The sequence below is a fragment of the Patiria miniata genome, unplaced genomic scaffold (genome assembly GCF_015706575.1).
Source record: "Patiria miniata isolate m_02_andy unplaced genomic scaffold, ASM1570657v1 HiC_scaffold_5, whole genome shotgun sequence".
NCBI classification, from domain to species: domain Eukaryota; kingdom Metazoa; phylum Echinodermata; class Asteroidea; order Valvatida; family Asterinidae; genus Patiria; species Patiria miniata.
In genome coordinates, this window is record NW_024037072.1 from 16002256 (window position 1) to 16017421 (window position 15166).

Sequence of the window (15166 nt, forward strand, 5' to 3'; positions counted from 1 at the left end):
AATTCATTGTCTCTTTTATCTTATCCTCATCGCAACTATTCAATTTGTCTCGGTTTTTAGTGTCTCGTCTCGTGTTTTGTTTTGTCTTGTCTTTGGTTTCCTTGACTGTTTTCGTGTTTGTTCCTATTGCCTGTGTAAACTGTCCTGTATTGTCCGCTTATGTGTAAGGCTGTTCTCTACAAGCTCCGGTTTATATGAACAGCCCCATACTCTTCACCCTAATTTAACAATCTAGTCATTATACTACATTGTTGTATTATTATTTATTTACTGTATCTAATTACCTTTTTTTTTATTTAAAAACTTAGTTTGACTTATTTGTGTAAAGTATGGAAATAAATGTTTCCTTTGAATTGAATTGAATTGAAAGTGGTTAAAAAACCCACCAAGTGCTGTTCATGCACAAAGTCCATAATCCCTACGTGTGCATGTATGTTGTCCATCCAATTTATCGGTACGCACTCCATGCCAGTTACTACTACCTTAATGCAATTAGTGTGTTTCTACTGGTCGACCAAAACAGAATCTGTGTGTGCACATACAGCCCTTGGATCCATTTACATCAAATTTGATGTGATTTTAGCTGTTTGGCTGATGGCTAAGTGTCCTTGAACATTCTTGGAGGCAGGGGAACATGTGTTTAAATGATTTCAGATGGAATTATGTCTTTACAGGAGACTACGTGAACCATACCTGAAGTGCACAATGTACCGGTATATGCCAGAATTTTGGGTCAAAAAATTGGACAATTTGTATCATCCAACTTGACAACATTTAACCCTCATGTACGTACGTGTACATGTAGCTGTGGGTTAAGTTTACCTACGTGTACCCATGGACATTCACAGATGTTGTAGTCTTCAGTTGGACATTCACAGATGGGTCATTCTATAAATTTGGGGTCCAAAGTGTGACATTTTTCCCGTCCCTGTTACCTTGGTACTTTGTAATTTGCCATTCAAGCATCATTAAAAGTGATTTCAAATGATGTTTTATTTGTTGGGTAGGTAGTTTGCTGTTCATAATCACTCTTGGAGGATGACTGCATTAAGGAGTGCATCAGAATTATACAATCATAGATGTCAGATGTAACAGGGACGGGGAAAAAAGTGGACCCCAAATTTATAGAATGACCCAGATGCTGTAGTCTTTCTCAGATGCTGTAGCCTTCCATCATGAAGTTAGCGCTCAATTAGAAGAAGACATACATATGTAGACCTACATGTGTATATAGATCAACAACCTAGATTCAGGAAAGAGGGCATTGTCACCGACATACCATCTGGGTGTCAGGTTTCCTGACTATCAAGTTGTTTGCAAACTGTTGTGCTTGTCTAGGGCACGCCCTAAGCTAGTCTCTCGGGACCCCCTAGCTTAGCTTAAATTACATGCGTACTCATCTGCAAGCCTCATAAATGGAACGCTTGGTTGTGTTTTCTGTCATGTGCGTATTTGTTTGTCTTTTTTTCATGGACTCAAGCATTGTAACCAAAGTTTACATCCTCCGGTGGTGCCAAGTGGGTTGCAATTGGCACATTCTACTCATGTTGTCATTTTATCCTGTGGAGGTCTGATCAGTGCTCCTGTAGTCCCCTTAGGTCCTAGCCTAGAAACTAGTAAGACGCGAGGATATGCACGTAACCTTAGCAAGGATTGCAAAGACACCCAGGAGAGAAGTTATCCTGGCAGAGGGTCTGTGACTGTATCAGCAGGGACTGTGAACTCAATCCACACAGTTGCCCATCGGGCGGGAATTGCACCTCGGCCATGAGGCGTAGATAAGGCCATGGCATCAACCTTGCCGCCCACTCCTCAGTTCATCTCGAAATTAATGCTCTTGTGATGCAGTACACTGACGGCATCCCCAGATCGGATACTCGGCCCAATTTGACATTTTGTGTTGATGATGTGTTTTGATTGGAAAGTGTTGTCAGGTTTTTCAATCTGTTTCCAAGCTTTGAATCTCTTCACAGTCAACTACAGTTACAAAAAGACAAGTGCGAGTGCACAATAAGCTCTGGCCGTCTTGCATGAAAGTCTTGCATGAAATCTGTCAAAATGATCCTTGCCAGAGCTTAAAAATGCGACGCCCAAAAATGCGACGCCAATGGCACATATGGTAAACCATACTTCAGATTGTGATAAATACCACGTGACTGTATAACATTACTGCACATATTTTGCCTCCATTTACAATTTTTCATAAACATCTTTCTGAATTGTGTAAGTATTTAAATTTTTGTTTACTTTTGTTGAAAATTAAAATGTTTGTTATTATTTTATTATTTTATATTATTTTGTAGGAGACTAAGGGGGCCTATTTTAGTCAATTTTTGGGGACAGACATATATGCAAAATGAATGCGCAAGCGCATTGATTGAAACAAACTCTGTGTTCCGAAAACCGTCACAAAGAGTGTATTTTATTTTTATGACGACAGCATTTGGTCAATTGGTCAATTATTTTTGGTCAATTTTCGGGGACAAACAGACAGACAGACAGACACCTTGACAGACAGACAGACCGACCGACCGACCACCAAGCGACATGTAGAAGCTCCTGCCAGGGCTTAATATGGTTATGGAGTATCTCAGATATGGCACATTATAAGTAGAATGTTGCCCCAGTTTAGCAATCTGTGATGCCGTTGCTGCCCTCTTTGTTAAGTTATGGTGTTGCTGCAGGGAAGTGTGGTTTGATTACATGCACATTACTAGTTTCCAATATTGCACTCAACTTGATGTTGCAGAATCGTGCCCGTGCAAATCATTGCGGTGTAAAGTACCGGCAGTGTGACGCATGTTGAGGTAACATAACCATTTAAAGTACAAATGTATCATATTTTCAACTCAACTGCTGCCACTTGACAAACCTTACGTTTTCTAGATAATTGTGGCATTTCCTTTGTGTTGTGAAGTGTCCCAAATGGTGATGAAAAATAGTTTTTTTTGTGGGGCGTTGTCTGGACTTTGCCTTCAAAAAATTCCTGTGCACCAAGTTTCACTCTGATTTGAGCTATAGTCAATGACAGTGAATAAATTCTGCTCCAATTTTATGCAGAATGAATGTTCACCCCACTGGCATTTGAATAAGTGGCGTCCTAAATGCACACCGCGTTAAATCCACTCTGTTTGATGGAGCACCTCGTCCGTCATTGGAATAATTTACATTAGTGTTGACTTGCACCTCAGGAAAAGACTTTGAACTTCAAACCCTACTTTAAATTGTGGGTAGCCAAGCCCAAAACAAATCTTGTTTTTTCCCTCAAGATCATTTTGTTCTTTCCAAATAAAAGTTACATAGGATTTAACACAATTACCAGGCAGCCCAGGCCTAAAGGTACAGTATACCATTTGGATCTATCCAAAAAGTAACTGACCAAATTATTGTTGTTAAAAAGCTTACTTGGTTTAAAGATAGTAATGACACCAAACTCCCTGTGAAATTATTCCTTTTAACATGCTGTTATTTTGAAGAAAATAAAAGGTCATTCCCAAAGATGCGTCAAGGGACACATTTTTGGAAATTTCCGTTAGCAGTTGGTTTGTTATTGGGTGAATTCGTGAATGGATGCAAGCGCATTGACAGGACGTATGCGCGCGGGTGGTGGCAATTATTTGTGAGAATCGTTGGTTGAAGAGAATCATGTCCTGAATGCTGATTTCGGGATTGTGTCACGACTTCGCAACTTTCGAATTGAAATCGAGATCCAGTGTGTTTTCTCGAAATATACAGCATTCACAGAGCTAACGCTTCATTACGATAGTTGTTAAACATCCATCTTTAGATTTTGAGCACTTTTGAAAAAAGTGCACCAATGTAAATGATCTACTCTACCTTTGATGTTATGTAAAGAAACAATTAAATAATTAGGGGATTCTTAATTTTGTTGTTAGTTTTGCTTTAAAATCAGAGGGAATGGAAGATTGTCAGTGTAACTCTTTCCTGCTTTTTGAAGAGCTGTTTCTGAAAATATACATGATTTGTTTTCTTTGTGTGCGTAAGTGTGAAGGGAGTACTCGGCCATTATTCACTTTGGGCATGGTCACATTCCATTACTGTTTCCAATCTCTCCCAGCCTTTTGATCTTATAGCGTCCTTTAATATCCATTCGATGTTGCTAATGCCATGCATTATTAGTGTGGCCCGTTGGCGACCATTTCATTAAACGGAAGGACTGTTTACACAGGCTACCTTCAAGAGCTCCGAAGTTCCCCAATGAATTGAATATTGGGTTTGCTTTTACCGGAGAATGTTTAGTAGCACCTGGAGGGTTAAAGTTGGAATGAAACAAAAAGGCTATAGGGCCTTTATGGCAAGTTAATACGAAGACAAATGTCACAGGGTTCCTCCCCCAAAGTCTCTTACGGATATTTTAAGATTCCTGACTTCAGGGACTCTGATATGACTCAATAAAGATTCATGATTTCCTTCAGGACATCAAATTTTTATCACGCCAAGCCTTACGTGTAGAGAAGTTCAATTTGCGAAACATTACAGGCTTCCAATGATTGTTGGGTTAGAAATGAAGCCGAAGCTGGAGACGAAGCTGAAGTTCGGGAAACTGCTATTTGTAGCATTGAAAGTTGCACTTTTGTACATGTGCAAGGTGAGTGTGAACCAAAACTTGCACGTATACAAAAGTGCAACTGTTTTCGGTATCATTTGTCTTAAATTGCATAAATTCGTACTCATTATCACTGTTTCGGGCCAAATAAAGAGTATGGCTGGATTGCTGAGGAATTTCTGTACTGATTAGTCGTTGTTTTAGCAAGCTATGCCCAGTAGTTTTTGAGTTAGACAAAAAGTATTAAGGGGGACTTTCTTTTTCGGTTGAGTGTACTTAACTAAGCATGTTTTTCCTTTCATAGAAATGAAAAGGGGGGGGGGGGACTTTCTTTTTGGTTGAGTGTAGAATATTATACCCCAGCAGAAACTTAAGCAGGCCTACCGTTGAAAGTAATAACACACAGAAAAAGTTCTCAGCTTTTATTGTACGTCATTGCTATTCCGATGAGTGCAAGCAATAATTGCACTTTCCACATTTCAAGAATAGTCATTTGATTCCAGCATGACTCCTATCATATTCTATTTGGATCTTCTTCTGATTACTCGTCCCCCAACAAGGAATCACTGCACTTTCTGCAACTCCTTGTTTGTTCAGAACTTGATGCTTGCAGTGAGCAAGCCAGCCAATTTAGAGAATGATCCAAATTTTATCCCGGCCCATCCAATAAAAACCCTCGGTGATTATACTGTCAACTCCAGTAGTTGCTCAATCTTGTCCACACTTAGAAGAGTGGATCCTTTTTTTTTTGCAATAAGTTCCCCTGGGCGGGCATGCCAAAGGAAGTCTGTCACACTACGCTGGCAGCTTATGAAATCAGAAGGCTAGCTGTCGTTCCTTCCTCTTCTGGATGCTCGCTCTTATTTTCTTCGTCATATTCGTCACTGGCCAGCTGCGTTGGTGACAGGCAGTCTATATAATAAGCCAGATTTGGCGTTCATCAACGCTTTTTAATCAAGCGCATATTGTTGTCCCTGCTAGCCCCTTGTCTAATTGAGGTGTCGCTTAACGGCTTGGCGTATCCAGTCCCATCCCCTGCAGTCCTACCGGATGTCCGAAACGTGCGTGCCAGGTGTTATGCTCTGCCAAGTAATGAGGACACAGCTGACGTACGTGGGTCAGTTAAAACATTAATGGCTATATGGCTTCATAGCCATCTAGTCTGTTTATAATTAATTGGCTGGTCAGGTAATATGTCACCTGTGTCCAACACGTGGTCAGTGTGAAGCAAGTGCCCAGGGTAACATCGTTCTGTCCGAAAATAGAACTGGCTCGGTCGATGACATTTCTGGGAACAGTTGATGTGCGTTATCAGTCTGGCGCATTGCTATAGCAACAAGGTCCAGGCCTGTCGGTTTGGGACGTTGCACATCGATAAACAAAAAAATTGGGCATTAGAGAGGGATGGTTATTAAAGGACATACATGTATGATGTAAACTTGTTTATCGTGTGGGTTGTGAATGATTGTAGCCTGTCTTCTGAGGATGGACCAAGAGTCAGAAAAAGTGTGTTGCCTTGTGGAAAGAAATAATTGAATATGGATGTGTCATCTTAACAGTTATACGTATCTCTGTATGATGTAGCTCAATAAAAAGTAATGGGAAAAGTCTGTAGGATTGTATGATGCTGTCGGCACACTTTCCTTATAAAATGTACATGTATTAATCATACATGTGCTTGTTACTCTAGATACGTATCTCTGTATGATGTACCTCATAAATGCCACTTTTCTTGAAAATGACAGCACACCAGGTGCCATGATATCACAGGATGCTTGAGACTGTTATTCACTTTACAGTCAAGTAAGGTATTTCATAATAATTTGGTAGGTTTGTTTTTTGTTGTCTGCAATTGTTGTATATTAACCTTAATGAAAAAAAATCAGGAAATCATGCTGAAATGGTAAATCAAAGAGACAATCAACTCAAAGATTAAGATAATTTTATTTAATGCCGATATGCAATGTAAAACAAAAGCTTGGTTGTCACCTTTAGCTTTGCTTTGTCACCGATTTCATCGATAACAAGTTCTCTATTCTTTTGGTCAAAGTGTTTGTCTTCCTGGCGATCTGGTGACCATGGCTTTGGGAGTGCTTCAAACTCCTGTGAATACCGCGATCTTGGCAATGTGATTCAAATTATCAGTTTTGACACGTCTGCGAGCCCATCCCTGAGTCTGAGGTCCCGCAATGGGACCCTTTGAAAACTGATACAGCTTGCCTACCCCAGGGCACAATAGTGCGGCTAGTAAAAACACAGAGGTGTTCCACAGTTTGGTTCATCCTCTTTATATCACCATAGCCCAGCTTAAGTATTTACACATTTTCTCTCTACTTAATGCAGACCCAAGGGCTCGGACTGCGGTATTGTGAATGTCAACATTCCCACGAGTGGCGCAGAAATCGGAGGTGCCTTTGGTAAGAAAACCGTTAAGTGTTTTATTTGTCCTTATAGGCCTATGTGTGTCCACCTTTCTCCTTCAACTCTAGATTTCTAACATTTCTTGCAGCCTGCATGCGATGAGATTAATAGGCATGGCTCGAGGGCGGGCCTGTTTGTGTTCTTTTTTTAAAGTCTTTACTTGAGAAATAATTATTCAGGGCAAGTGCATCTGAAAACTTGAACCCTGATTTGAGAATTGCATTGCATTGCCTATGGCGGGGTAACTTAGTGTCTGGTTGTGCTCAGGTATTATGTACATGCACATACACACACACAGGTTTTGTGGACAAAATGTGGGCTTCAATTTCAAAGCGCTTCGTCAAGTGCATTTTTTTTATGTAAGAGGAGTTGAATGTTAAACTATAAGCACCCTTGAATATCAGCCCGTGTGCCAGTGACTTCTTCCATGGCTGCCCGACAAATCGCCACCTAATTTGTATTCATTCAAGGGTTGTGTGTAATTTGCTAGCGGATACATTTGTGCGGCATGGTCTGGGGAGATGGGTTTAGTTTATTATACTAGGAAAACATAGATTAAGATGTAAATGCAGGGCCTCAGGATGAAGTTGTGTGGATTGAAAACAAGACCACAAAAACCACAGTACAGGCATAGACCTTAGACCTGGCGGCTTTTTTTATGGGCTTTTATTGCTTGATGGAGATTAAAGGAGGATATATTGTGAAGCTTCAAATATCCCTAGCCCTAGGGTTGTGTGGGAGTGGGTGGTGACATACATGTAGTTTGGAATTAAAGGGGAATGTGGCCTAGTGTTTAGGATTTTATGATCAGAGGGTCAGGGGTTCAAATCCAGCTGCTGGCCATATATGTGTCCTTGGGCAAGCCGCTTTACCGCCACTTGCCTCTCTCCACCACCAAGTATAAATGGGAGTATAAATGGGTATCAGCATTAGCTGGGGAGTAACCTGAGATTAACTGGTATCCCAAAGGGGGGGGGGGGGGGAGGGGTGAAGGGGGTGAAGGGGGGGGGGGTTGAATGGAAATATCCTTGGTCATTTTATGCCTGAGATAAATAGCGGTGTGAGCTACATATATATATTGGCTCGTGACAGACTTAACTGTTTTTACAAGATGAGTCAATGATAACTTTGATTCATGTTTCAATTTGTGATGACTCAACTCGATGTCAATCATTACAGGAAAATGGCTCGACATTAATCGAGTCTCAGGAAAAGACTTGAGTTTAAGCCAAAGGCTGATCATCACTCGAATCCTTACAATCCGATAAATTAATTGTGGTGAATACTTGCAAGTTACTATTCACATCGGGTTTTGTGAGCTGGCTTTCTATTGCAAGGCGCATGCATAATGTCGCTGAGCCTTGTAATACCGTGCATCATTTCAGATATTACCACAGAAATTACCACTTAAAATGGCCAACTGCGACAAACATGACCTTCACAGTAACCCATTTCTCTCGGTTAGAGGAAAACAAGTTCCCCTACACTTTAGTGGTCTCACTTTTAATACAGAAAGATCCCTGACAGGACCTTATCATGAGTCTCGGTTGGAAGACTTTGATGGCGATGAGCTTCTATGTGTGAGTGTAATAATGCCACAACCATTGGACCGATTTGATTTCATTTTCATATCCTACAGGCGGGGAGAAGCACACAGGGGGAGGTCGGGAGTCGGGCAGCGATGCGTGGAAACAGTACATGAGGCGAGCCACTTGGTAAGTGGGTGTTATTGTCGTCTTCCGAAAAATTGTATGCTCTTGGGCTCTTAGCTTCCAAATTCAATTTTCATAATTTCAGGCCGTAGAAATTTGACATTGAGTGCATGCTTCAGTGTTGACCCTCTATCTGCCGGGTATGTGCAGGCTTTACAAAAAATTCATACTGCAGAGAGGAACATGCTATTGGACCACCAGTACCAAGTTAGACATTGATAACATTTTAAAGGTGCAACCAGTTAAAGGTATTTCTAGTTCAAAAGGTGCAACCAGTTAAAGCCGCAATCTGTTAAAGGTGTAATTTCGTCCGTAGATTTATACGAATTAGTGTTTTTTTTCATATTGTTCAATTACCGTATTACAAAGGTATGGGTCACAGAAAATCCACATTTGCAGAAAAAAATGTTAAAAAACCAAAATGTCTGTGTAATGATGATTACACGGAAACCGTTGTTTATCAATGTAGGCCTCTAGTTGTGTGAATGTTTATACTCTACTATTCCAATATTTTCCTGTCTACTTTCATTTAGTGAGGAACTCGTTTAAGAGCTCACAAGTGCACATTCCGGACGAAGGTGTCCCTTAATTTTGGAAAGATAAATACTACCTGGGGCAGAAAATAAAGAATCATGCAGCACCCGATGGCCAATTTTCCTCCATGCTCCCTTTCAGAAGTATCAAAGGACGGCAACCTTTAGTATGCCTTGCACAGTGAAATCCCCACAGAGCTGTATGGCAAACTTTTTCACTAGGCGTTTTCTTGAAGCTGTAATCTAAGGAGTTTTGAGTTTGCGTCATGGTCTCAAAAGAATTTCATGGCCTAATACTAACAGATAAAATCAATGCATGTGTCGCAGTCAAAACATGATTGAGTCCCCTAAGCGCGTCCGTCTATCTGCCTTAGCTTGCTGGCCTATACAGATTGGTTTCCAGACGAGATGCATTTCTCGAAGCTTCAGAGCAACATTATATTGGCAGGTAATAACTCGTCACCTATAAGCTTCCCGTCAACCTTCCTTCGCCTATTGGATACTTCAGGGATTCAACATGGACAGATCGTGGGACATCGTTTGAGCCACCCAGACAAGGTTGTTGATAACTCTCTCCAATCTTGTGCTTGGAATCGCAGTCAAAATGCGTAATGTTTGTCTCGTCAACGCGAAAGGATTTTTGTTTTCTGTGAGTGGCTAGAACCTAATATTGAAAGCATTCCTTTGCGTGAATTCGAAACATTTGGCAGTATTAGCACACACAGCCTTTGGAAACGAATGTACCCAAAAGAAAGAAGCAAGCATGAGATTCGTTGTAGATTTACTGATAAACTTATCCCAACAACAGCGTTGTTCCTTCCAAGCCCCAGAATTCCTTGCAAGCCTGTTTTCACCCCTAGCTGTAAAACTGCCATAGATATCCCAGCTTTGTACGAGTTAACGAGGTCTATATGCATTGGACCTCCGCTCCCCACCTTTACCTGACATAAAAGGAAAATCCAAATCGAATTCGACTCGATTTCCATACGGACTTTTAGAATTGGTGTCTTTGTTGTATGTTCACGCCCGGGCTTCATTCATTCCAAATCTTATTACTTACCGACATGAGGGACCCCAAAAAGTCGCTGCGTCAATCCCGAATGCAAATGAGAAGACATTTGATGCCACCGAGCATTCGTGGTGATAATTTTCGATCTAGTTGAGTGTGAACTGGCCTTTATGGATTCTGCAGTTACAGAGCACTTTGTTGAAGTCCATGTGTAAAGGTGTTTGCATTGTTCGGGTTGTGTCGAATATCTTGATAGATCTGTAACAGGGCATTGTCAACGAAAACACACGTAAGTCTAAATCTCCATTTCAGGAATACACCTTTTTGTGTCTATCTTTTTTTTTTTGGGGGGGGGGGAGGGGGTGTACTGTTTGAATGGTAAAGATTGGTAAAGATTGTTTTGTGAGAAAACTCAGATATGTTGTCCTCGAGATTGAAACGAGAACCCGCCCACTGAAACCTGACGCACTTAATAAAGTTCTTCCTAATCTACACTTTAACTCGGAGTTTTAGAATCTTTTTAATCACTTTTTAGCTTCCGCTTATGTTAAAAATGAGCTTCTCGCGCCGGATCGTATTAATATTGCACCCCCATTGGCAGTAAGATAATCGGCTTGAAAGCACGGAGGGGAAAGCAGAAGTGATAAAAATAATGTCCTGGGCGGTTGAGGGGGAAAAAGAGATTGAGTTATTGGCCATCGAGAATTAGATTGAGCATTGGCCGATGTCACATGATGATTGTGCAGATATGATCTGTGGGCTCGGGGCGGTGACAAGAGTGTTAGGAAGATATTAGGTTTCGATGATGAGGATCATCAGGCACCGCACGATGCAGATAAAGCTTCAAGTCCGGCCACAATGTATCCCGACGATGCGAGCTTGACAGGCGACCGCGTTTGTTCCAGGCGGCCCGCGTAACTTTCCGTTGATGGCAGAGGGCCGACTTCCGCCGAGATAGCTCCGGGGCAGGTTACGGAGAGGAGCGGATGCGCACGATGACGGCCAGTCCGATCAAATCCGGGACTTGAAGGAGCGATGTGAGACAATAGAAATGCTTGAAGGAACGCGCTGATTCCTCAGAGGTCTTTACATCGCGACTTGCTCTTGACAGAGTCTCTTGTGTGGATAGTCAAGACCCTCTTCTGCAAATCTCAGGGGTCCCCGCTATTTTTTCTACCGTCCTTCGTGAGCAGACATTCCTGAAGTTGTACCTCGTGTTTTGTTCGGTACATGGTGTTCCGAATTCCCCGTAGTGGTTTTCGTCCTCAGCTTCCTAGAGTATTTGCCCGTGGCGTTTCCTGATTGGGACTCTCTGGAGATGCTTAGACGCAAACATTTTTCTCCATGGTTGGTGTTGTTTCTCGTCTTCTCTTTCTGTCTCAATGTTATCCTCGGAACTCTGATCTCGGTCTTGCTATAAAGACCAACTCCCAACACGCATCCTGGCCTGGCGTTAACCCCTGATCTTTCTTCTTGAGCGAGGAAGCCGTGAAACAGTGTCAAACAACTCCAGGAAAAGAAAACATTAGCGTGAATACGCGCATGATGGATTGTTTTTGGTGACAAAATTCTCGAGGATTCTTGATACAGCGCAATAATTGTGCACATTGTTTTTATATTTATTAATCAGAAGTTAAATGAGGCTCATGAACGGATCCATATTTTGTCATGGGGTGGGGTTTAGCTGTAAAAGGGCATGTGACGGTTTTCTGCACGATTCTCCTATTTTTTTTTGCGGCCCAGGGGGGAGGGGAGGGGGGGGGGGAAGGTGTTGACCGCCTAAACCCCCGTGGAATCCTCACTGATGTCTTGTATTTTTGTCTGTTTCAATGCACCAGGAAGCAAGCCGATTCAGATAAGGCCGATTCGTACTACTCGGCACTTATGCAAACGCGAAATCAAAAATTACAACGTCACGGCTGTATTTGCGCCGAGAATTCACAACAGAAGAGCATTATTTCAAATCTGGAGAAGTTCGCCCCGAATGTTTTCGTGGCGTCAAAGTCACTTCGCATGCGCAATCGCATGAAGTGTGAACCAAAGAATAACCACAAGAAATTTTGATTGGTAAAGCAACAGTCGTTTCGTTAGAGAGCTGCGTTTGTAGCATAAATCTTGTTCTTTTAACTGCAAACTACAGACCTCGGAACCTCCCATTTTTCCAGTGTCTCCTTTTCTCGGCCGGTGCGGCTGGCTTGTCTTTTTACACCTAGAGTTCCCGCAGCTTATTGGCAGGGAGACAATTCGCCCTAGTAGGCCTACTAGAGAGGTTATTTCACAACCGACGAAATGTCAATTTGGATGATTGATATTTTTTCCTCCTTTAATTCTTTACCTCTCTCCCCGTTTATGTCTTTCCACAGCACCATCAACTACGGAGATGATCTGCCGCTAGCCCAGGGACTCAAGTTTGAGTAAAAAAGTCTCCGTTATAGCTGGCGTCTTCATCAAGGAATTATGATGTCCCGGAGGAATAATAATAAAAAACCCCACGTTATTGGGATGGAAACCTGAAGGATGTGGCGAGGTATTTTGTCATCGCTGGTTTTTGAGGGTCGAGTTGGGGGCTGGATTCAACCGGAGTTGCAGCTTTCAATTATTCTCACGACAGGTCGCAGACGAGACCATTTTTTTATGCTGCAAGTGTCAACATTAATCATGTCTGACAAGAACATTTCATTTTGACAAAACAACTATGGATAGTGTCGTATTCGTTTTAAAGGGATGGTGTTTGTCTTTTATTTTCAAATTTGCTCATTGGACACTATGCTTGGAAAAAAAAGCATTCAGTAAAATATAGTTTCGATTGTGTATACCAAGCACTATATCGGACTAAATATATCTATTCAAGAAATGATACTTAGTATACCAATGATATGATCTTTTTATCAAATTATGTTTTTCCTTATTTTTGTTAACTGCCTGTATACTCGTGCTTTGCTGAAAAAAAATCAGTGCATTTATAACCTGCTAAAAAAAAAATATTTTTTTTGACGAAAATGCACTGAGATAACGAAGCGTTACTCATTAGGAAGTTCAGATGATGCTCTGTAATTGGCAATACAACTTGAAAGAGAAATCAGGATGTTACCAGGTTCGGGGTGGCACACTCCGTGACCACAGATATTTTCATATATATTTGTATTATATTCTCTTACATTTAGAATGAGTTCAACAAAATGTAAGCAACGAAATCAGTAAAATAATTATGTTACACCTAATTAATACCAAATATTCAAAGAGGCAGGTATGATCTTTAAAAGGAAATTGAAGAAAAGCCTATAATTGTTTCAAAGAAAAAGATTTATTTTTGGATGTGGTCTCCACATTTAAACATATTTTTGTCTGAAAATGTTTTCCCTCCAGCTTTTATGGAAACACAAATGAAATATTGTTTTAAAGCAGTAATTTCTGCTTATTTGAAGCGAAATATTTTTTTTGCTCAAAGCTTCCGTTTAAAATATAAGTAGATTGATTTTAGCAAGCTTATTTTGAGACTTTTTAGACTTATTTTCTTTTGTTGGTTATACGTTCGTAAAATTGTGTCTGAGTGCAAGACCTAAGTTTGTTTGCTGAACCCGTATTCTTATTTCGCATGAAATAAAATTTTAAACCATAGAAACCAAAACGTTGTGAAGACATGTTTTTATTCGTCCATTGAGCTTTCTGAGTAAGGAGCTAAGCGGCTGTAGACTTCAGAATGTAAAATGCCGGACCTTTACCGTTTTTTTTTTAACGTAGTAGTAAAATGTTTAATTTGACTGAGTGGGGTTTGAAGATGCGGCCTCTGAGGTACCTTTATGGGGCCTTATGAGCTAAACAGCACAGAGGGGAGGTCGGTGAAAGCCGGTACTCTTTTCTGGATGTTACAGGGTTCGAATCCTGTCGTATTTTTTTTTTTTTATATAGAAAAAGACGAATTTTTTTTGCGTTATGAGCCTCCAATGAACATTTGTGAACTAAAGATTAATTGTTCGAGGAGTGTGTATGTATCAGCCGAATGATGAAAGTTTTCCCGTCGGGGTGGTTGTTACAGAAATTTACTTCTTGTTAAAAAACTAGCAAGAATTTCAAACTCATGGTCCTTAAGGCCCCCCCCAAAAAAAGTCTCCGGGTTCTGGTATGGAGCTTGCCCAAAAAGTGGTGCGGCGACGCGGCTTTTTTTTTTTTTTACCTGTTTTTTTTTGCTTCAAATGTCGGCTGATGACTGCAAATGGTGCCCGACTAAACTTAGTGCAAATATACGGGAGTCCAGAGAGGCCTCATAAAGCTTATTCTCGATCACAACCCCATCTAAAAACACTTTAAAATTGTGCAGCAGCAGGATTCCAGTCAAATCATTGAGTTTGGCGGTTTTGAGACATCATCTTGTATTGAAAAAAAAACTTTTTCATTTCGCCGACGCGCATGGCTACGGCGACGCGCGCGCATACCAGAAACCGGAGACTTTTTTTGTGGGCCTAACAGACATACAGACATTTGATCATAACACAAAAGCGATGTTAAAATTGCGTCTTTTGTGTTTTCAGAATGGTTTCCTGTTCTTTGTAACCTTTTAAACTATTTTGCCGAGGTCAAACTATTTTTTAAAAGGATGGATTATGTTTGAGAATGTCTATTTAAGTGTAGATTATTTTAAGAACCCAACTTTACTGTAGATTATTTTAAGAATCTACAGTACGCATGTACAAATCTATAGTAACTGTTGTAAGTTATACGGTTTCAATTTGTTTTTCATGTCAAACGACCTTTTCACTCATTTCCCACCCTGTTGTGCTGCGTTTAATACAGGGACGTACTTTTTACAAAACAACTAAATTCACGACAAACTAAAAGCAAAGTAATCTGTATGCTTGTGTTACGACATAAGTTTTTACCAATAAATGAAATACAAAAGTAATCAGTATGCATTTCAACGCATAAG

General features: G+C 40.8%; 1 protein-coding gene across 1 annotated transcript in view; it reads left to right on the forward strand.

Annotated features, from left to right (window-relative positions):
- LOC119740899 (alpha-aminoadipic semialdehyde dehydrogenase-like) overlaps positions 1-13870 on the forward strand; it is a 56286-nt gene extending 42416 nt beyond the window's left edge. Inside the window, exons 16-18 of the mRNA XM_038216374.1 lie at positions 6911-6984; positions 8628-8703; positions 12606-13870. Of these exons, the coding sequence (XP_038072302.1) occupies positions 6911-6984; positions 8628-8703; positions 12606-12660 (205 nt within the window). The 3' untranslated portion in view covers positions 12661-13870. The remainder of the gene's footprint in view (positions 1-6910; positions 6985-8627; positions 8704-12605) is intronic.
- The last annotated feature ends 1296 nt before the right edge of the window (positions 13871-15166 follow it).